Raw genomic sequence first — 22,099 nt, 5'->3', positions numbered from 1 at the left:
TGTTTCTCCAGTGTTCACAATAACAACAAACCCCTTCTTTCCTAGATATTCCACAGAGTAACAATAGTTCCGATGTGCCTTTTTATGCAAAACTCTAAAAAGAGAAGTTCATCATTCTAAGTAAAATTAAATGAATTAAAATATTAATTTCTTACAGCCATCTTACTGAAATAATTCAGTTTCTCTTCATACCTTCCCATCTAACACTTCCTTGTACAGCAGCAGACAATGACTATTGCACATATACCACCTGAACAAACCAGCTTGCAGAACAGGTCTTAAAGCTGCAGTTAAATACAGAAAGTATAATGTTGTAAATGCTGTGACATCAATATCGATACAGAGTTGGCTAAACACTGATTTTATTTCTATAGTTAAGTACCTGATTTTTCTTTTCAAGACACATCATTACCTTAAAGTTACCTTTTCAATATCAAAGGATCTACTTCTTCAAATGGCCATTATGCAGTATTTTCCTTTACAGGGCATAAAGATAAAGCTTAATTTCCTTAAAATTTTAAACATTTTCTCAGTGTTATCCAGGGAAAACAGATATTTGTTTGCATTTTATATCCATTTGCACATGTGTAAATGACTGTGCAGAACGGGTAAAGCAATTTAAAAAACTACCAAAACTAACAATAACAAAAAAAACCCCTCCATATAATTTCAAACAGCAACAAATGTGTTCTGGCCATATGTTTTTCTTAAGAGATCTTTACTGCTAACACTTAGACTCATCAAGTGAATGACAAAAGTGTACTTTATGTACAACAGCTTCCATGTCTTCTAATCTAGAAGCTGTGGCACTACAGCTCTATTTTTTCCCAATGCAGAAGACACTTATGTGCAAACCCCCTGATTTATTATTGACTTAGATGGATTACCAAGCTGTGCTTCCTTCTTTAGCCTTGAACAAAGGCTAAAGTTCATGCCTTCACTGAGTAGCAGATGTTCATGAAGTCTGACCTACTGGGAGAGGAACATGAACATGAACTCTAACTTCAGCATATTTCACGGTTAGACACGTGCTTGACAAAAGCCACTTTCAAAAACCCCAGCAAAAATAAAATGTTATTTTTCACATGAGTGTAAAGCAAAGTGTCTAGTTCACTCTTTATTTACCCAATATAGAAAAACATGTGTTTCTGGCCTTCTTATTTTTCTAATTCCTGTTTCAGTATAATAGATTTCTTACAGCTCTTTGGAAAACATACCCCTGGATTGCTTGAGAACAAAACAGAATAGTGCATCATTATGAGCATTTCTGATTTCAAATAAGCTAGATATAATGAAAGCCTGTTGCAAGATTAGCTCTTGCCATTTAACTCCAAGAAATGGCAACAGTCCCATCAGTGTTGAAGACTAAAGGTAAGTAATTCAGTAACAGAATAGAATAGTATAATTTTATACCAACATGTCAGATTTAAGCTAAGCTAGAGATAATTAGAAACTGTTATAAGATTGGAACTTACCATTTAACATCAGAAGATTGTCAGTCCCCGGATGTGGATAACTCAAGCGACCTTAAAAGAAAACAAAAACCAAAGAACAAAACAAATGCATCGGTTTTAGCTATTATGCTGGAAAAAAGAATGAAATATCAATGCTTAGAATTTGCCTAAGGGAAATAAAGAGCTAATATTTAACTCCAAGCACATTAACCAACAATACCCTTGACCCAAGTTAAAGCTGACAAGAACAGACTTCTTAACCTTAATTCTCTGGTCATAAGATCTGCAGTGTACTTTGGGATCAGCTCCAATAGGATAAAGCCACTTTTTGTTTCATGACACCCAGAAATAGTGCTGACTGCTTTAGTCTTCTCTTTCACAGCAACTGTGAATAACTGCACTATGCACATTGCTTAACAGAGTGGCATTTCGACAACTTAATGCTTCTCTACTCAAGCAATTAAAAAAAAAAACATGTTAAGAGATAAGGCATGCAAATTTTATTAACTGATTTATGACTGCATCTTTGTGTATTTAATATAACCCTGGTATGTAATATTTTTCAGTAAGCCTAGCAACATTAAAGCAGTTCCTTATGTACAGATTCAATAAAATTAAAGACTATTATAGATAAAAATTTCAGCATTTTACACTGAATAAAAAATTGCATGAAAACCTTATATCATGACATTAGAATTTTTCAAGACTTGCATTTTACTACAACAGGGGCATGCTATACTTTAGTATTTAAATGAATGGTTTAAAATGCACAGCTGAAGCGTTTGTTCAATACAAATTCCTTTTAACTAAAGGAGACTTTTTCTTTTTACAGGAAGCTGCAAACATACCAGTAGTGCACACTGATCTAGAGAGATATTTACAATAATTGCTGTGTTTGGAAAAACTGTGGTTGAAAGTGCAAAAAACTGCATTGTCATCTATCTTGCTATTCAAATATACTTGCTTGGTTATAATGTGAAGGACATTATATATTTATATGAATACTGTGACTTAAATACCTAAATCTTCTGAAGGAAATGGGAATGCTTGTAGAGACATAAAGAAGAACCCAGTCTGGAAGCAATGGGCATGTAGACCACACATATTTTTAAAGGGTCATATATATGCAGATGGCTTGCAAGAAAAAGAAACCTCAGGGGAAAAAAGAAAGAAAACCAAATGAGCAAGCTCTGTATTAAGGCTATCTAGCAATCCTTATCGTACTGTTTGGTCCTCTACTGCTGGAAAGCCCATGAGTTTAGCAGCAAGACTAGAAATTTCTTTAAGTAGTTCCGAGTCCCAAGTGACACCTTTGAGGTTAAATAAAAAAATATCTTTGTTGCAAACAGTAAATAATAGGGTTTAGGTTTTCCTCTTGTCCTTTAAGAAACTAACACAGTAATTTTCTACCAAAAAAAAAAAATATACACGTTGCAAACTGAAATGCAAAACCTCAAAATAGGAAGATGAAGATAATTTAGGAGATTGTGGAAAAAAGATTTTTATACAGCTATGAACTATTTGTCATTCCACAGATTTTATTATTGTAAGAATTCATGGTATCAAAACACCTGCAGATTAGGTAAGAACAATCTGTTGTTGAATTTGGAAGCACTGAAAGGCTACAGCAGGCTCCTGGAGAAGGACACATGAATTCCACCCAGAAGGACTCTGCCACCTCCTCTAACAGAATCTTTGAGTAGGTTTAGGCAAAACACTAAACACAAAAATCTTTGTAGGAGCCTCTGTCTGTTTTTTGTCTTCAAAGTGTCCAGTTTTAATATATTTTTTCTGTTATACTGAATAAGTTATATCTAATGTTTCTTGAAACTATAAAAATTCTACCCTTAGAGCAATGCATGCAGGTAAAACAAAGAATCAGGAAAAAGGCATCTTTAAATTGCACTCTGGGAGCTGCCACAGCTCAGCCTTATAATATAATATAATAAGTATGTATGTATAATATAATAAGTTACTTTGCTATACTTCTGAGGTTTTTGCTCTATCAAGGCTAACATTCATCTGCCCAACAGCAAGAATTTCAAGAATTTCACAAGATCACTGTCATATCATGTTTATATATATTGCTATAGAAATACTTGCAACAGTATGAGGTGGTCCTTGCAAATTGGAATATTGTATTTATTGAGAATAACAAATGAAATTGTGAGACATTATCTTAAACTTCCTTGACTCTTGGGTGACAGTCTCTCCCTATCTGAATTTATCCTCTTTTCCTATCTATCTTGAGAGATAAAGGAGAGGGGATTTTTTTCCTGCAATGATTTCAGAAACAGTCAGATTTAAGGCCTAGCAAGAGAGAGACACTCACCAGTGTCAACATCTGGGGAGGGAAACTTCTAAAATATAGTAAATTCTAGGTTCAGGAAATTCTGCTTTTGCATTCTTTTGCTTCTTTCCCTTTATAGCTTCACAAATAAGCTGCATCTGAAACACTTATGCCAAGCTGAAATAACGAAGGACTTCTCACTGAGTGGAAGGGAAGGACTGCACCAGGCAGCTGGGCCCACCACTGCAGCCCAAAACCCCATCTCACTGTTGAGGAGATGAACTTGCTAACTCAGATTATGAATGATTTCAAGGTTAGAAAGGAAAACAACTAACACAATATTCAGTACACTGCTGTATTGATACTTCTAAGTTTTATTTACATGGTTATTTCAATGAAATCACACTTCACTGCATTCTTGTGAACTAAACCCATCTATTTGCTGCCAAGTAGTCTACAACTTGGACATACAACTTTAAGAACATTTTAAATATAGAATGTTCACTTTCTTTTTCAAAATGCAATCACTGCTACTTACTTATAATGTTAGTTTAGGTTCTTATCCCTCAGCTTAATCTGTTGAAGTAAAATGAACTGTTTTCTAGGCTGTCCACCTGAATTTCATGACATACAGAAATTCAGAACATTTCACACATGGAATTGGGTTCAAGGTCAGTTTTATACAGTGCTCAGACTACAGCATTTTTGAACAAGTTATTCTAGTTACATGGACATTAACTATATTAAACCTCACTTAAAATATCAGTATGTAGAATACAGAAGATGGGAGCACCATCTTGTAACAATTTACTTTGCTCCTATCACATACATCTTTCTAGCTGGCTATTTTCACTGTATGCTGTTTGATGCATTAAAAAAAACTGATGCCATTTTAAGAACAAGGCACAAATCCTATCCAATGCTATGCTGCTTCAGTGTCAGTAATCTAGACCTGTATAAACCACTTAATGGTCTTCTAGCAGTTCCAGTGGACTCCATCTGCTTAAAAAAGTAATAATAAAGATGATGGAATAGTTTAAAGTCAGCTACCAATTAGTTAGAAAATATCTTATACTGAAATAATAGACCTAGTCCATCCCTGAAAAATGTAAATTAATTAATTTACTACCTCTCTATAAAACTTGTCTACAGATCCAAAATTTGTAACCTGCTACTATCAGGAACAAATAAAGCACCTAATATTACCATTCTGTATCAGAGAGATCATCATGTTACAGAAATTCTCCGTGCAAACCTGAACTTGCAACTTCACCATGCTACTTCTAATTACTAAGTCTCATGTATCATGGCTAAATTGAAACTAGCATTGCTAAGAAGCAGCAGGTATGCCTGACACTTCTTATGCAACTAGAATTCTATTAAATCTAGCCTACTCTCACTTATCTAAATTTAATTAATATTAACAGAACTGCCTGCCTCACACAATGCACTCTTCTGTGAGGACAGAAAAAAATTAAAAGCTTCAAGAAAGTTTTGGTGGGCCATTATATCCACTGAATCCAATTCAGAGTCTTGCTAATACAAACATGAGGAAGAGTAATGAATTTAGTTTTAGCATTTCTGTTATCTCATGTTTCTGATGGGGCAAAGAAAATTTAAATTTTTGTAAACTTCTTCTTGGCATACTCTCTTTTTATTTTAAGGCAAATTCAAATCTACTTTTAGAAATGCATACTTTTTATTCCTATTTAGCTAAACTGTTGGAGAAATCCCCATATATTTAAACACTGCTACTTTAAACATTACTGACTCACAGATTCACAAGTTTGATATTTCATGTCTAATCTCCCCCTTTTAAAAAAAAGTCCTAAATTGTTGTATGAAGAGACTGAGAATCAGAAATTTCTTACCCCTTTTCCTTTTTTTAATATATCTCCCGAGTAGAGGAGAAAAAGCTTCCAAGTAAAGCTTTTCCCAGTAAGAGTGAATGGCTGAGGATCACAGCAGTTTGAGAAAGCAGTTTTTGGAACAGCGTAGTTAAGACAACAGCACAAACCCATGTTTGGGCAACACCTAGTTACAGAAAGCCCAGAGACTGCATTTCCCAATGCTTGCGTATGAGCTATGCAAGTCAGAACGAGGCCAAATGGCTTGTCTTTGACAGTCCATGTATTCAGACAAATCAGTATATCAGTCTTAAATATATTCTTTTATCAGAAAAAGTTTCTATGAAAGAAAGAAGAAACAATGTTTATGTAAGATTTCAAAGCTTTTTTCTGTGACAAGGGAGAGAATTTTTTTCCTCTTTATTTTTCTCCAGCTTCAGAAATTCTTTTCTTGGCACAATTTGAATTACTCTAGGAAGAAACTGTACAGCTTTAAACTTTAGAACTTCATAATACAAAATATAAAACAAATGTCTTTGAAAGAAAGACAATGCTCTCTGTGCCATAATCTTTACTAGAAACATGTTTAAAACAGCAGGTAATGAATTCCATTAAGTCAGTCTTCCCAATACTAATATATATTGCACAGAAAATGTAACAACTGTTTCTAAGCTTTCTCCATAATCTGTTTCAGCCCAAATGCTTCTTGACAGCAAAATGCATTGATATTTGGGGGAGTAGAAGGGGAAAAAAGAACACCGGGTATGCAAGTGGTATGTCTGAAGAGTTATACCAGCAATACCTCTATGTGTCAGGCTATCAGTATTTTAATTCTCTCAATTGTTTTAAGTATCAGAAGAATAAAAAGGGTGTTTAAACACAATTATATAAAAAATGAGTACATTTAACTTCAGGTTTTATTTCACTGGAATTGAATGGATGGGATAATCTTAAACATTACTTAAGGTCTTGTTGTGAAATGCACTTCAAGAAAGCTGCATGGGAAAGATTAGTTTTAATATGATCAGTATTTCTGCTGCAATGACTAGTTTAGTCAAACATCTTCTCCCTATTACTCTACCTTGAGAGTATCTTATTGAAAGATAAAAATTACTTTTCTTTTGATCACATGTGTTTTAATGACAAAGCTTTGTCTAATCAAAGTCAAAACTAGTCATCTATAAACAATTTTCTGGCAGGGATAAACTTAACTTTCAGTGAATAATATTTGAAGTATTTTTTTTTTTAATTCATGAAAGCAAAAGTGGTGAAATTTGACTTGCTCATAAAATGGATCTTGACAAGCAAAATTAGCTATGAGCTAGTATACAGACTGTCTGTTCTGCATTGTGCAAAATTTGAGACAAGATGCTTAGTCATACTCCAGATATTGTAAGCAGCTAAATCTGAAACACGTGCTTAAAATTCCAGGGACTTTCATTTTACTGCTGTGATCAGATATAAAAGATGCATTGTTTTAGTGTGCTTATATTTACTTGAAAACTTGTCATAAAAATATTCCCTGGTTACAAAATACTCTTAGTTGCAATAAATATGTTATACATTAACAAAAGCAACAATTACTAATATTCTTAATCCTGTGCATTTTGCAACCAAATATAATGGAGTTTTAAGTAAGTGCTAAATTTTCTGTGATAAAAAGTCAGAGATATAACCAATTAATTTGATATAACCAAATTAAAGTTTTATGGATGCCAGAGAAAAGAAAAAAAAAAGAAATTAAAGTTGCTCAGAAATTACAGAAATTCCAATTAAGGCTGAAAAAAATCAGAAGACAGTAGAGAAGAACTAAAAGGCTGATATACCACAAGATCTCTTCCTCCCATTTTCAGCCTGTAAGGAACATTTCTCATGCCTTATTGTTAATAACATAGCAGTTTCAGCTGAAATCACATCCACAGAGAAAAAATCTTATCCATCAACTTAAATAGCAGCACACAATTACTCTATTTAAATTCAGTTGGCATGTGCATTGTTCTCTGCCACTCAAACAGAAAAATAGGTTTCCTTTGAGTGTATCACTATCTATGGCTTCCATCTGTTTTAGTTCAAACATAAAACTTAGCAGAATTTTCACTGTTTAACTGTTAAAAAAAATCTTTTAACTGTACACTGACACCATATTCTCATGTCCCTCAAAAGCACAGACAGAAACTGAGTTTTTCAAGGTATCTACATATGAACCAAATAAACTTTCAAGTCTTAAAGCTTTTTCTTGTCTTACTCTCCTTGCAAAATTATTATTGGAAATACATCATTTTCATCTACTGTAATACAATGAAATACAAAGAGATGAATAAAAATAAAAATTAGTATTTTCTGTGCTCACTGTGTCTCAAATCTCTTCTGCTTTACAGAGATAAAATTAAAACAGTGAGATGGCAGGGGGAGCCGAGCAACCAATTCCATTTGTCATGTCAGCATGTACAGAAAGATGAAACAGACTGATTTTCATCTTCAGGAATGTGAGAGGTGCCAATGACAGTATATTGCAGTAGAAGATCTGCATTATCTAGCTTTATGCCTAACAGTACCTTTTAGACAAGGAAACAAGTAGTAACCACCCGAGTGTGGCAATTAGAAGCATGAATCCTCTGTAAGAGGAATGATACACCTGGTCACCTCACCCTTGAGGAGATATGCATGCTTTTCACACACAGCAGTCACCACTGGGCTAGCTGTTTACAGGTTTCAAACCTTTAGTTTTACTTAATGTTTTACAAACATGTAGAATAGATAGAAACTAAATTTAATAATTGCTAAAATGGAATTAATTAATTCTAAGCCATAATAAAGAAGAGATCAGATTTAAAAACACCTAAAAAATTTAATTTTGGCTTCCACTTACTTTAAAGTGAAGTAAAATTAACAGTTTAAGTAAGTGCTATATACTTACAGATGCTTTGTACAGATTTTCAGCTTGGGAAAAAACTCCAAACTTCACAGTGACTATTTTAAATCTTAAAATACCATTAAATGCTATCTGAATGCTACAGGTCTTCCACATAATCACACAGATCTTAAAAGAATCATGAGCAGACTAACAAGGTGTCCTTCAAATTAGGAGAATAACAGACCTTTCTGTGCTAATGCAATATATAGTAAATACAGGAGCCTCTAGAAATTGAGAATGGATGGGAGCAAATAATGCTGCAAAAAAAATTGTTTCTTGTATTTTTTTCAATTGCTTCAATACAGAGATTTAATTTCTACAAAGCAAGCATAAAGTCTTGGATAATTTTAAAATCAGATAGTGTTAATCTAATTGGAACACCACAAATGAAGTAACATCTGAACAACCCGAGTGAAATTGTTTGGGTTCCCTGCCCCAATGTTCAATAGTAAATGCTACCTGAGAAAGTATGGAAGAATAGAATCCACAAGAGTGAGTTAACGTACAGAGAAAAGAGGAGTTAAAATGGAAGCCCACATATGCTAGCTATATGCTTACTGCTGTGACCAAATGATTTAATAGAGCTCAGGACTGTCAGAGGAACCAGCATCCTAAAGCCAATGGAATTTCTGGACTCCAGATTTGGATGCATTAGTATCTTCCAGTAGATTAAAAAAAAATATTAAAAGGACAAATACTGATTTTATCAATTGACTAAGTTTTTTTTTTTTCAGCTTTCACTGTCAAGAAAGGGACAATTGCCTGACAACATTTGGAGTGGTTTGTTTTATGTAACTGTGAAACAATGTTTTCAATAAAAGACAGCTTGAGATTGACTTTTCATTTGAGTGAAAAAACAGTTCATTTTCCATTTTAATATGAACTTAGAATCTAAATTAACAATCAGTATTAATTCAAATATGCAGAATGGATGACCCTTTTTTCTTAACTTAGCATAATAACATACCTTTAAGTGGATCATGCTCTGCTCTCATAATGTCAATAAGGGAGTTTTCCAAAGAGTGCATATTCAGACTGTCATACATTCTATTTCGATCCTAAAAGAAAACAAAAGCCTTAGTATTGGTATACAAATTCTGTAGTTTTAAACTAAAAACTTGAAAGGAAAACACAATTTCCTTCTAACAGCTGCCCACTCACACTCTGAAGATGGACAATGATACAAAGCAAGATCTAATTTTATTAACTGTGATTTTAGCATCCAAATATAAAACTAGAGATGCAGTGTGAAGAACCCTGTGTGATGCAGTGTGAACAAATACTCTGTATGCATTTGACAGCCTGTGAATGCCTGTTTCCTTCAAAACTGCTTCAATCAGTTCTAGAGATCCACAGCACAGTTACACATTAGCTGATTAATGAAGGAGACTAATGTCTGTCAGAGTTCAATTTCATTTCATGCACAAGTAAAATAGTGAGGAAGGTGGGGAGCTACAGGACAAGGACAGTGATGTCACATAAAAGAGAGCATTTTCTTGGTGCTTGGCCAAGTGCCTAGCATGGGCTACCAGCCTCTGCTGAGGCTGTGCTTGCTGGCTTCAGGGCCTTTGCATACAAAGACTTGAGTTACAAATGGTAAAGGGTGGAAAATTAAAGCTAAATTATGAAAAGAAAACATCACAAATCTTACTAATAGATTATCAGCTTTATGGAGGACAATTTCTATTACACATAATTATTAGGAAGCTACTGTACTGTCTTTATAAATATTTCCACTGACAGTAATAAAAGTTATTGCAATGAACTGAAAATGTTTTCACTGATTTTGTTTTACCCAAGCCATTTTCTCCCACGTTTTCCAATACACCCAAGTTACAGACACAGAAAAAAATGGCTTCTAAATTCTTTGGTCTTTCTAGGATATCTTTTAGGAACTGAAAACAGTTTGTGTAAAACTATAATCTCTTCTACTTTCAAGGCTTCTGGCTAGACTATATTGCACTTAAATCCTACAACTGTGCCTTAAGTTTACTGTGGTCTTCATTCTAATAATTCAGCAGAGTAGGATGAAATACATAATATATATCCCAGGACTGGTGAAATTCCCTAAAGACACAGCCACGCACTTAGGACGTATCTAATAGGGACAGAAGGTATATCCCACACTCACTGTGACTTTCCATGACAGTTCAGCAGAACCATAGATTCATTTCAAATCACTTCCCTCTGCAAACATTTATTCTTCACATTAGAAGAGTAAAAAAAGCAAGCTTTGGAACAGAAGTTTTCTATGAATTACACACTACGACTTCTGATCAGCTTTGCCATATGATGAAACCAGTGTTTCACTTTCATCTTTTAAAAAGTTTAGTCAATGTTGGGATGAAGAGGAAGAAGACTTTTTTCCCCATCTTTCTCTATCTCAAACAACTATTAAGAGTAATGGGTTCCTGTTGGGTAAGCAAACTGTTAAAAAATAAAGTATCTGATCAAATTAGACTCAGACAATTTTAATGACAAGTTAAAAATGCAGGTTTCTCTTGTCTCCTGCCACATTCCAGACCACATGCCAGTGACACTTCATGAGGCAATCTTCAGCCAGGTTTGAGTGCCAGCAAGTCACCATTACTATTTTAGTTCACAGTAACCTTAATTTTGGGACTGGCTGGCTTTTGTTCAGTTTAGTTGCCCTGAGAACCACCAAAAGAAACTGAAGTGATTAATCTGCTTCCATGCTCTTACAGGTTTGTTTCTCAATAGCACAATGAAAAGAACCTGCTTACCACAGCAAACTTGCTTTCTATAGAAGGTATGAGCAGTGACCAAGCTAGATCTGTTCCCTACTGTCCCCTAGCATTCAGAAGATACCTCATCAGGATTGTTAATGAAGCCTTAAATTCAGTTTACGGCACTAGTTGATAGGTAGTCAGTGCTCTTGCAAAAACCAACACTAAGTAAAGACAAAACATGCTTTGCCACCTTTGTAGCAGATAAGGGAAAAGAACTAGCATTGGTAAAAACCATACTGAACTGTACATGGTGTTTCATCTTTGCAACAGGCTCATTACAAATTTTCTTATTTTAACACTGATATATACATATGTGTTGAGATAACACATAACTGTCTAGGAAATGGTCATTATTACTGACTTAATGACACTCTGTAAGAGCCTATAAGAAAAGGCTCAGCCATGGTTAATTCCAAGAACTGGGCTACTTGGTCCCTAGATCTTACAGAGGGATGGAAAAGTAAAACACGGAACACGTGCTTGCAATTTATTTGTAAACTGCTCTACTGGGTGACATGGTGCAATGATTCTAACTTCACTCTTGTACCATTTTGAAAGTTCTGTGTATCTAAAGCTAAAGTTCTTGCTCTGCTAGAAGCAGAAGGAAAAATAAGCTTTTCACATCCTTTTTAGAAAGCTTGTGGTTTGTTTCCTTGAATTGTGTTACTTAATTTTGGGCAGTAGAAACACACAATGGGCAGATGCCACACAATATCAAAACACTGAACACACTGAAGTACAGCAGGATTTAAATATGGGAATTACATTCTGCTATTCAACTATCCACACATCACACTACCCTATCATAAATTTGGGTGCTATCTTGGTAACCGGTGCAATTGCATGCTATCTTTAAAGGAATAAGTAATTCTTTGGGTATAAGGTTCATTTTAAACCTTTGTGCAGCTCGGCTTTATAATGCTACAACACTGCTTTGAACTCCCCAAATATGTACATCATATTTTTCAAGAGAACAGTTATCACCTATGCTAACAGGAAACTTTAATTTCAAAGCAGAACTTAAAAGTATTTCAATATTGTAGGTCATACGCCAGCCAGTACTTTCTAGAAAGGTCTGTTGAAACAGGACAATTCCACTACAGCAGGCACTACTAAATCAGAAAACTTCCATTACCGTTTTGGTCAATTTTTAGGACAACCAAAAAAGAACTACCACAGAACATGATTGTTCCAGATCTCCATGCATGTGGAAACAGTCCCAAGAATTAGGATTAGCTTTAGTTTCATTATTTCAACACAGCTGATAAGCAGTTATCTTCTAAAACAACCTGGACCTACTTTTAAAGCAACATGGAAGTAGTCCCAAAAATTAGAACTATTTCCATGTTGTCTTAAAGCCAGCTTCAGATTGTTTTGGAAGATAACTGCTAATAAACCATGTTGAAATAATAAAACTAAAGATAATCAGTAGTGCAAAGGCACTGATACCCAAACATGTATGTTAATACACACTTTCTATCATTCTGACTCTGGACTTGTCAAAGTTAAATTCCTGTTAAGTATTTTTTATTTCCTTCAGCTCTGTGGCTCATCAGTTCTGTGCTAAGAAGCAAGTGAACTTTTGTTGTGTCAGAAGGTCTACAACTCAGTGGAATGTTAGCTTTTTTCCCCTCAGAGCTGATAGTTAACTTCTCCCAAGCACTACAAATTCTCAGACTAGTTTTTTACTTTTGGCTGTCTAAATGTTTGACTCCTGCTTGATCTATCTTTCCCATATCAGAAGCACAACTGCGGAGTGAGTGATACGGTTAAATAAAAAATCATCTATGTAAGAAAGATTACAGAAAATGGTAGTTACTTTAGGAATAGGAGAAGCACAAAGTATCCTTCCCAACAGAATACAAGTGCTCGAAGGAGCTTTTGATAATGTCATGCAAAGTACACCTAAAGAGTATGCATTTGAGAAGTAGTCCCCAAGTCATACACCTGAACAAGCACAAATGGGAGAAGGGCAGCCTTCTCTGAAGAGCAAATTTCAGTACTAAACTCATGAACAAATAGTTTTTCTTGGCATATTCTGCTTAGGACTTCTATACATATCTGTGCATTTCTGCCAAGATTATCCTGTCTAAGCACTTACAGAAACTGCATCTCTAAGCTTATATATTGTCACTTATGCATAAAGCAAATGTAAGGACCAAAGATATTGAGTAGTGAATAATTTTGCTTATTTTTAACCACGAACACTACTTCATAGTCAAGAAGTCTGACATCATTGAATTTTGGAAACTTGCTTAAAACTACTGATTTGTGGGACTACTTGAAGTAAAAAACTTGAATGCTAACATAGGTATTAAAATCTGTAAATGGTAGTACTTTTAAGGAAAGATCTTTACATGTCTTTTCATATTCTAAAGAAATGTAGCACCATGAGATTGGAGCTGAAGACTAAAGTTGTGAAGCTTATAGTAATTTCAAGTATGGTCATATTTGGCTACAAAAAGGACTCCAACTTTGACCTTGATGAATTAACTGAGTTTGTTAAAAGCTAAATTAAAGAGCCTTTTTAAAACTGCTTCCCCAACTAAAATATTAATTCCCTTTTTTTATCTTAAACCTGATCCCTGAATAAAAATGTACTTTAAGACCAGACAGTGACAGTTGATTTAGTAATAAAGTATCTACACTTTAAAAAACACCTGATGTGGTATTCAGTGTTAATGCTAGCAGTAGTAACAATTCCTACACACATACTGTAAAATACCTCAGATAAGGTCTAAATTTCAAGTAATTCTCATTTTATTGAGGATATACTATGATCATAAGCCCCTTACTGAAACCATAACTAGTGTAAATGAGAAACTAAATATGAAAACCTATTGGAACTACAATTTTAGCTCTATAAAAAAGCAAGGAGAAAGACTTAAAGTCAACATACAAAATTGCTTGGTTACTTTTCACAGTGTCATTAGTGGTAAAGATGAACTAAAGATGTCTGGTAGACATCTGTGAATGGTCAACCTGACAGCAAAGCGTTTGAAGTTAAAATGACAACATCAGCTACATAAGCAAACTAAATTGAGCCTAAAATGCACCAGGAACAGGTCCTGTGGCAAAGACACACCCGCTTCCCAGCTAAAAAAGCATTTAAAAATGAACAAAAAAAAATCCCAGTACTGGAGTACTTCTACTCAAGAATATGCATTCATAACCTGGAAACAACCAGGCACCAGACTATGTAGATGATTAAAGTCACGCCAATCTTGACTTACACAGCAAATTTAGAAAGTTTGTATATTAATAGTTTCAATGAAATATTTAAAGAGACATTTAGAAATTTGAAAGGGAAGTTGTTATTCAAGTTTTGGGCTCCTCACACCCCTGCCCCACATCCAGAAATATCTATACAGTCTTGAGTACTTAAATGCAAATACATCAGCACCTATAGAAAATGTACTTTTGGATGGATCTTAGGTGAGAACACATTAATTTTAACTCTGAGAACAAGGGGAGGTAAGATACCCATCATATACTCACTGCTATACTATCATGGCTGTGAAATATTTTGTTGAATTTTTCTAACTCTGATTTTGTATTTCATTATTAGAATGAGCTGCATAACTCAAGAAAATTTAAATAAAAGGAGAAAAGCCTTGTATCATATGAAGTCACAAAAACACTTGCATGGTAAGACCTACAAACTTCCCACTAATTGACTGCTTTGAATGGCTAATCTGTGTAGCTGCTAATACTATTTATTCAAAGATTGTGATCCTGAAGTTAAAAGCATGGCCATAGACTGCTTTCCCCAATCAGAGATATCCCCAGTATGGTCCTCAATCACAAGTATCTGGTTCTATGTTATATTAATCAGTGCCAGGCAATCAACCCACTGCATTAAAAACTCTGACACTTTGTTCCAGCCTCAATAAAATTCTAGCCTCTGTAAAAACAAACTGGTAAAGCCTGGCTTATAGATCAGTGTTTGGACAATTATAGTACTCTGAAGAGTAAGAAAACTCTGCAGCTAGGTAATCTCAATGCCTTCAAGTTTACCATCAGCTGCCAAACACTCAGCACTTCTGAAAAATGGGCCACACTTAGGCATTTAAGACTCTACACACAGCAAGAACCCAACTTTAACAACCTGGTCTTCACCTAATATTCACTAGATTAGCCACTGAAAATATTAAGCTTTATGAAATTATACTGAAACAGTCACATTGAAAATTTGAAATTTTCCAAATGGAAGCGAATCTAAGGCAGAAGAACATGACAGTAACTTAAATTAAGTATCTAAAATTAACACCTGTTGTGACATGCGACTTTAAATCTCATTTTGTTTATAATGTAATTTGCTTTCTTTGAAAACTTGAGCACGTTTCAAATAGAAGAAGAAAATCTTGCAATTGTGCAAGACACTACCTCACTATACCAATCCCCAGTTGGAGAGCTATGTTAAAAAACAGAATAAGAACATTCAGCTTTCAGGCCCATGAACATTACACACTGTTTGTCTGAACAAACAGGAAGGACAAATCAAGGTGAAAACCACCCAGAAACACAGTGTATTTCCTTAATTCAAAAGAGACCCAGAAATTAGATTAATGTTCATAGAATGCAGTGGTTTTACTAGAACAATAGTAGTTGAACACTGCTATGTAGCGTTAAACATTTTTAACAGGTTTTAAGATTATTTGAAAGATGGTAAGAAAAACTAAGCTTGCAATGAAAAGAGTTAGCAGAAACTGCAATTCTCAAATAGAAAAAGTACAAATTTAGAAATAGTTAATTATTTTCCTCATACATGCAGTGTAAATCAAAAAAGTGGATATACAAAAAACTGATTTTTGTCCTTAGGTTTTGTCCACAGATAGGCCTGTAATATGTTTTTTGGGGAAAAAACACTTGCATAGAAGTTTAGAAATATATTTTCAACTTTGTACCCTATAATCGGGAACTTTTTTTGTACTTTAGGTACAAAAAAGGGAATAAAAGAGACTATTCATATCATCTGACTTCCTGAAATGCAATGTAAGTGCCTAAAGTGGAATCCCAGAGGCTGCGTAAGGTCAGTGGTGCCAGGTATGTTCTTCTAGAGTATTAGATTACCTAAATAAGGAACCTAGATTGTCTCTAAGGAGAGAGAAATAGGCCCCTCAATTAAATGCTTAACTTGTACGGTGTCAATACTTGACAAGATTTCTAACTGTTCCTTTAATGATTCAAGTGCAAGGCAACAATCCTTCCCTATATGGAGTACCTACAGTGGTGGAAGCAGGATGGCTGAACTTAATACAAACTGCATCAAATACAGTTCTTTCATAGACATAAAACCTGTAGATGTAATTTTGTCTGTCTTAAAATCCTGAGAAAGGCAGAAAAGCTTCTAACAGTGAGGCACATAAGAAAAAATTGGCTATTTGCTCACATTTAAATCAGTGTTATCATGATTCATTATTTTTACTTAAAACCAAAACAAACAGCTGAAGTTGTAAAAAATCCTAAGAGATATCTTTCATAACTTCTTCAAGCAAAAGCAGATTTGCAGCAACTAATGCAGCCATTGTAAATTCAACTTCATATGGGATATGTTTCAGTTTTAACTAAGAAGTACAGAAAATCGGCTTTCATCCCTACAAGCAATACTTGTAATAGTTTACTCAGTTCTCAGTAATGACATTCATTGTCATTTGTGTTTTAGTTTAATGTCATGAAATGTTTTTTTCATCAGAATTGATGCCAGTTCTATTCTGGGGCCTACCTAGCAACGCAAACACCAAAGAATAAAGAAGTTTGATGGAAGGGCAAAGCTTCAAATTTGCATACAATTCCCCTGTGGATTATCATGTTTGCATGGAGTATGTGTTTTTTCAGAAAATGGATGAGTAGTTGATGTGCTGAATGCTATCTGAACTTTGCAAAAATATATAGCATTTTTTAAAAATGGTAGCTGAATGTTGAAGATTAAACAAAGTCCCTGAGAGCACTGGCTTATAAAAGCCAGTTTTTAACTTAATTTTGAGTTAGCTAAAGTTTAGAAGAGAGGCGCTTTGTCCCCTCCCCTACAAAACTGTTACTGCCGTAATCCCAGAGAAAAAGGTATTCTGCAGAACTGTGAATGATGCAGTATGCATCCAACATACATGCTAAGATCTATGTGTTTGCTCTGTGGAAGCTTGGAAGAGATAGATAACTTCTACATGCACATAAATGCTTTTGTGCTAGACTTTCCAAACAGCACAAAATTTAGTTTGTACTAGTTTTTTAGTATTGCTACTGTATCTTTAAGAATCCTCAATCTAAATACCACAGCCTTTTATGGAAGGAGACAAGCACAGTACAAATCAGCAAGATGGGTGTTTGACAGCATTGAAATTGCCAACAAGTTCTGATGAAAAGAAGCACAAACTCTAAGTTCTACTTAACTTTTTCATTATGACTTGCAAAATGTAATAATCATCACAAGGAATTAATCATATAACAATATGTACTAACTGAAAAATAAGAACATGACAGTGCAGCAAAATAATTTACGGAAATGTATAGTGTTTCCACAATATCAGTAGATAACATTGCAACCCTCCAAAGAGGTTTATTTTTACTGTGTTCTGCAACTACGACTTTATACACGTCAGGGAGATTTAAGCATAGACAGACCAACAGCATAAATATAGCCAAACAGGCCTATTTAATTGGTAGGTCTGGTGTTCATAGGTGTAACCAACAATTAAGATTGCCCAACTTCCTACTTTGATATTATGCCTTTAAAAAAATCCCCCAACCCTTACACAGAAACATTAAGGTATTATAAAGTTAAAAGGATTTCTTTCCTAGCTTATTACATACAAGTTACTTAGACGAAAGTCTAAATGCAGAGGACACTTGTTCAGACACAAAAGGAGTTCACCGATACTTGAAAACTGCTGTAGAAGCTTCTGGAAGGTCAAGGTATTGGTGACATGGACTTGTAAGGCATACTGGATGAGCAAATACATTCACAGCCTGTGTGCTCAGCCATGTATGAATTCTAGTGTATATACTACAGCAGTTTCAACGTATGATGGCATTAATATTTTTAAATCTCTTCCTTAGGTTAACACCTTTGGGACAGATTTCAGTATTTAATTTCTACTATTTTTGCTGCCCTGCTCTGCAAAGCATTATCTATCTGCAATCTGTTTTCCTCAGTAGAATACAATCCCTGAAGAATACCCCATTTTTTTCTCCCATCTTTCTACCCACACAAAAGACAATTCAACTACGATATTCCATCTAGCAAGGCTGCTTAATGGAATCTGTCTTGACAGTATCAGGTCCAAATGCATATGTTTCAGCATAACTTTGGCAAGTCAAAAAATCAAGTAAGCATCAAAAACACTGCAAGTATCAAAGTGCACCTGGATAGAGTCAGGATATGGCCTCCTGTACCAAATTCACCAGAAAAAATGGTATGAAAACCCAGAACTCTAAAGGGAAGTCTGATCCCAAGCAGCACCTTTGGTCACTACTTCAGCTACATAAGCATTAGATTGCCATTTATGCAAAGACAGCTCTAATCTGTCATAATTATGAAAAATAAAGGCCTCCACTAACACAGAATAACTCAATATAGGTAAAAATGGGAAAAATAACTTTTTACCAAGAGATTACTAAATAAGTTGACTGACTTAAAGTCAAGTAAGATTCCACTGGCGAAATTCAGAAGGTGAATCCAGACCTTTAGTTCTATGACACATCCTTACATTTAACACTTCTAAATCACAGGGCCTCCAGACAAAAGGTGCTACAATGTGGAGGAAAAAATCTTGCTGACACACTAGCAAACAGCCTAGAATACCAGTAAAAGATGAACATGACAAAGACTTTAGAACTATCTACAGAAGTAAGAAAACCTAAGTAGAAGGACAAAGCAAGCAAAAAATACCCTGAGGTTTAAAGGAGTTTATAAGAATATGAGCCTTACCATAGGCAGAAAATACTAGCTGGATTAAACATACCATGTTTTATTGCTTCATCAGTGCCTATAGTTTGTATGTTTATTGACATTCAATATTCTTATTAAAATGTGAGAATCATATATTGCTGAACACACTCAAAACGTGTGGATTAATTGCAATTTATGACTAAAAATAATACAGAAACAGAATTGTCAAACCAAGTATCAGGACTGCAACCACTGTTTAGTTCTCATTTAAAATGAATCAAGTAAAAATGCTATGCAAGACTATGAACACACCAGGTATACCATCCTTACCTGCAAAGGAAGGAGAGTATTACTGTTGGTGTCAGTTCGGAAAACATTATCTTCAATCCACGATTTTGGTGTCAGTGATGGAGTAGAGCGAGTAAATTTAGGAGGAGCTATGACATTACCAGAAAAGGGCTTCTTCAAAGGAGAGATCTGGTTCATAGTTCCTGGGATTCCCATGGTTCCAGTTCTACGATGGTCTCTGCCATGCATTCCTCCCCAGGATATATTTCCTGTGCTCCAGCCACTGCTCTGATTGCTCCAGGGTGACTGCTTCAGAAGAGGCTAAAAAAGAAAGATTAATTTCTATTATACTGAAAACACTTGAAATTATTTTCTACTTAAAAACCCAAACCCCAAAACAACCAACCACCGAGTAAGCAATGCGCAGAGATTTCTATACATCACTCTCTTCTGATAACACGTAAATTAGGTACTGAAACAAGGAAGAAAATGCAGCTTCATTTAAAAAAAAAAAAAGTCACTCCTACTCTCCCATATGTCTCCCCCAAAAATGCTGCAGTACTTGTGCAGGCAATTTTGATTATAATTTTTATCATTATGATAATTTTAGTGACTGGTAGCATTTTTAAAGCTACACAGAAGAAAAATTCCAGGGTATAAAACCAATTTCCAAAAAGCCCTGAAACCAGTTTTTATCATACATTACTTGCTGTTATATGATGAGATCTCTACAATAGTAACAAAAGAATTTCAAATAAATAAAAAAATATTATTAAAATAGTATTTTTCTTTCTACTCAGTGAGTAGTAGTATTTCACTACAGTGAGTAGAAATTTAAAAATTAAAATTCAAATGGCAGATTTAATTCCCCCCACTCCAGTATTTTGAATATCATTGTCTAAGTATTACCATATAAGAGCAAAAAGAGCACTGACTATTGTACAGAGAATTTGTTTGAAGGAGCTATCTTAACATTTCCATTAAAATGCATTATTCTGAAGCCACTGCTCAAATGTTTCTGGAGTAATGAATGGAGTAATTTCCGGAGTAATGAATCCGTGGGATTCGGCAGGGTGTACTCTAGAATTTTTTTTGATGATTTCTTCTCCTATCTAGATATTATGTACTTTACACCTACCTAAATGCACTTGTAAGTGCATTATATTCTCTAATATGAAAATGGAAGCATTTTTTAGAAAGACAATTTTTAAAGGATTAAGTTTTTTATTCATAAGAAAAACTTCTGCTAAAAAGTGACCTATAGTGGTTGTCATATTACCAAGAGGTGGACCCACTGAGCATGACTGACAGTGAAGAACTGTATTTATCTTTAGTAGTCTCAAATCTGACTGTTCTTGGAAATGCTTCTCCTCAAACATAGAAATGGAGTGGGGGTGTGTGTGATGATTCTAAATTCAGTTCTGTTAAGTGAAAACACAGTACTTTTACCTCTAAACTTAGCTGCAAGCAACCCTCAACTTGCATTCTAATAACTTAAAAATTTAAAGCATGTCAATATGCTATGCATCAGGTAAAAGAGAACTTTCTGAAGACAGAAAGATAAAATTGTAACAACACCCCCACCACCAGAAAAACCAAAAAACCACTAAAGTCACTCTTGGTCAAGTGACCAGGAAAACATCCTATTCTATATAATTATAGATAATTACATTGTAAAACTTGAATACTTGTTCTGGAATTTTGGGAGAGGCAGGCACTCTATTGTGAAACAAACCTTAAGAGATAATGCCAAATGTTACCAAGCCTCTAATATTGCTAGCTATGCTGTCATGGCACTGTTTAAGTATACCCACAACTTGTGAGAGAAAATTCCTGTACACCTCACTGTTGGAGAATTGCCTGGAATTTGTTTGAAGAAGGTTATTATAAATGTTAAGGACAACTAGCTCCTAATCATAATGCATCGTAATCAGGTCTTCAACAGGCACACTATGTGAGATTCCAGTTCTGATACAAATGAAGCGCCACTGATTAAATCTGAACGGATTTAATACCAGAATGAAAAAGAAATTAAGATGAGGCCTATGTAACTTCAGCCTTTCATAAATGAGCAAATTAATGGAGCAAAATGGGCGTATAATGCAACAGCTGGTAATATTAACACGGATTTCCTTCTCACTCATTTCTTATAATATTCTGTTCCAGGAAGAAACGTAAACTTCCATTTTAACACGGGATTGTTAAACCTCTCGATTAAAATTGGTTACAGAACTTTAAACATTGCGCTGTCCTCAGATACACATTCAAGCAACGTCTGTCAAAAGCCCTGAAAGGCAGCACGGTGTCAACTTTCGTATCTGACCCTCCTCTCGGCGACCTGTGCCCGTCCGACCGAGCCGGTCGAGGGCCGGCCCGCGGCTGGGGAAGGGGCTGCCCGGGGGCGGCGCCGGCCGGAGCTGTCAGGCTCGTTGTTCCGGGGACACTGCGCCCGCCGCGGGCAGTTCGGGGGGACAAGGGGGGGCGTTTTCACGGCAGAACTCCCAGCACCAACAGCAGCGGTTGAGATCTTGTTTTTTTAAGCGCAAACCCTCTTTGCTCGTCCCAAGTAAAACCCCAGCGTCCCTCGGGAGGCGACGGCGCACCAAGGAGGGCAAGAAGAGCCACCCCGGCACCTGCCTCCCACAACAGGCGGGGAGAGCGGCCGGGA

The 22,099-nt window shown here is 35.2% G+C and overlaps 1 protein-coding gene across 2 annotated transcripts in view; it reads right to left on the bottom strand.

Annotated features, from left to right (window-relative positions):
• CPEB2 (cytoplasmic polyadenylation element binding protein 2) overlaps window positions 1–22,099 on the bottom strand; it is a 51,150-nt gene that overhangs the window by 26,934 nt on the left and 2,117 nt on the right. For both annotated transcript variants that reach the window (XM_021554411.4, XM_021554412.4), the window contains exons 2-4: window positions 19,474–19,752; window positions 9,473–9,563; window positions 1,476–1,526 (exon numbers count right to left, since the gene is read on the bottom strand). In XM_021554411.4, coding sequence (XP_021410086.2) covers window positions 1,476–1,526; window positions 9,473–9,563; window positions 19,474–19,752 — 421 coding nt within the window. The remainder of the gene's footprint in view (window positions 1–1,475; window positions 1,527–9,472; window positions 9,564–19,473; window positions 19,753–22,099) is intronic.

This window comes from Lonchura striata, chromosome 4, assembly GCF_050655825.1.
Source record: "Lonchura striata isolate lonStrDom1 chromosome 4, ASM5065582v1, whole genome shotgun sequence".
Lineage (NCBI taxonomy): Eukaryota > Metazoa > Chordata > Aves > Passeriformes > Estrildidae > Lonchura > Lonchura striata.
Note: the sequence above shows the minus strand (reverse complement) of the source record. Positions and strands in the feature narration are given on the sequence as shown.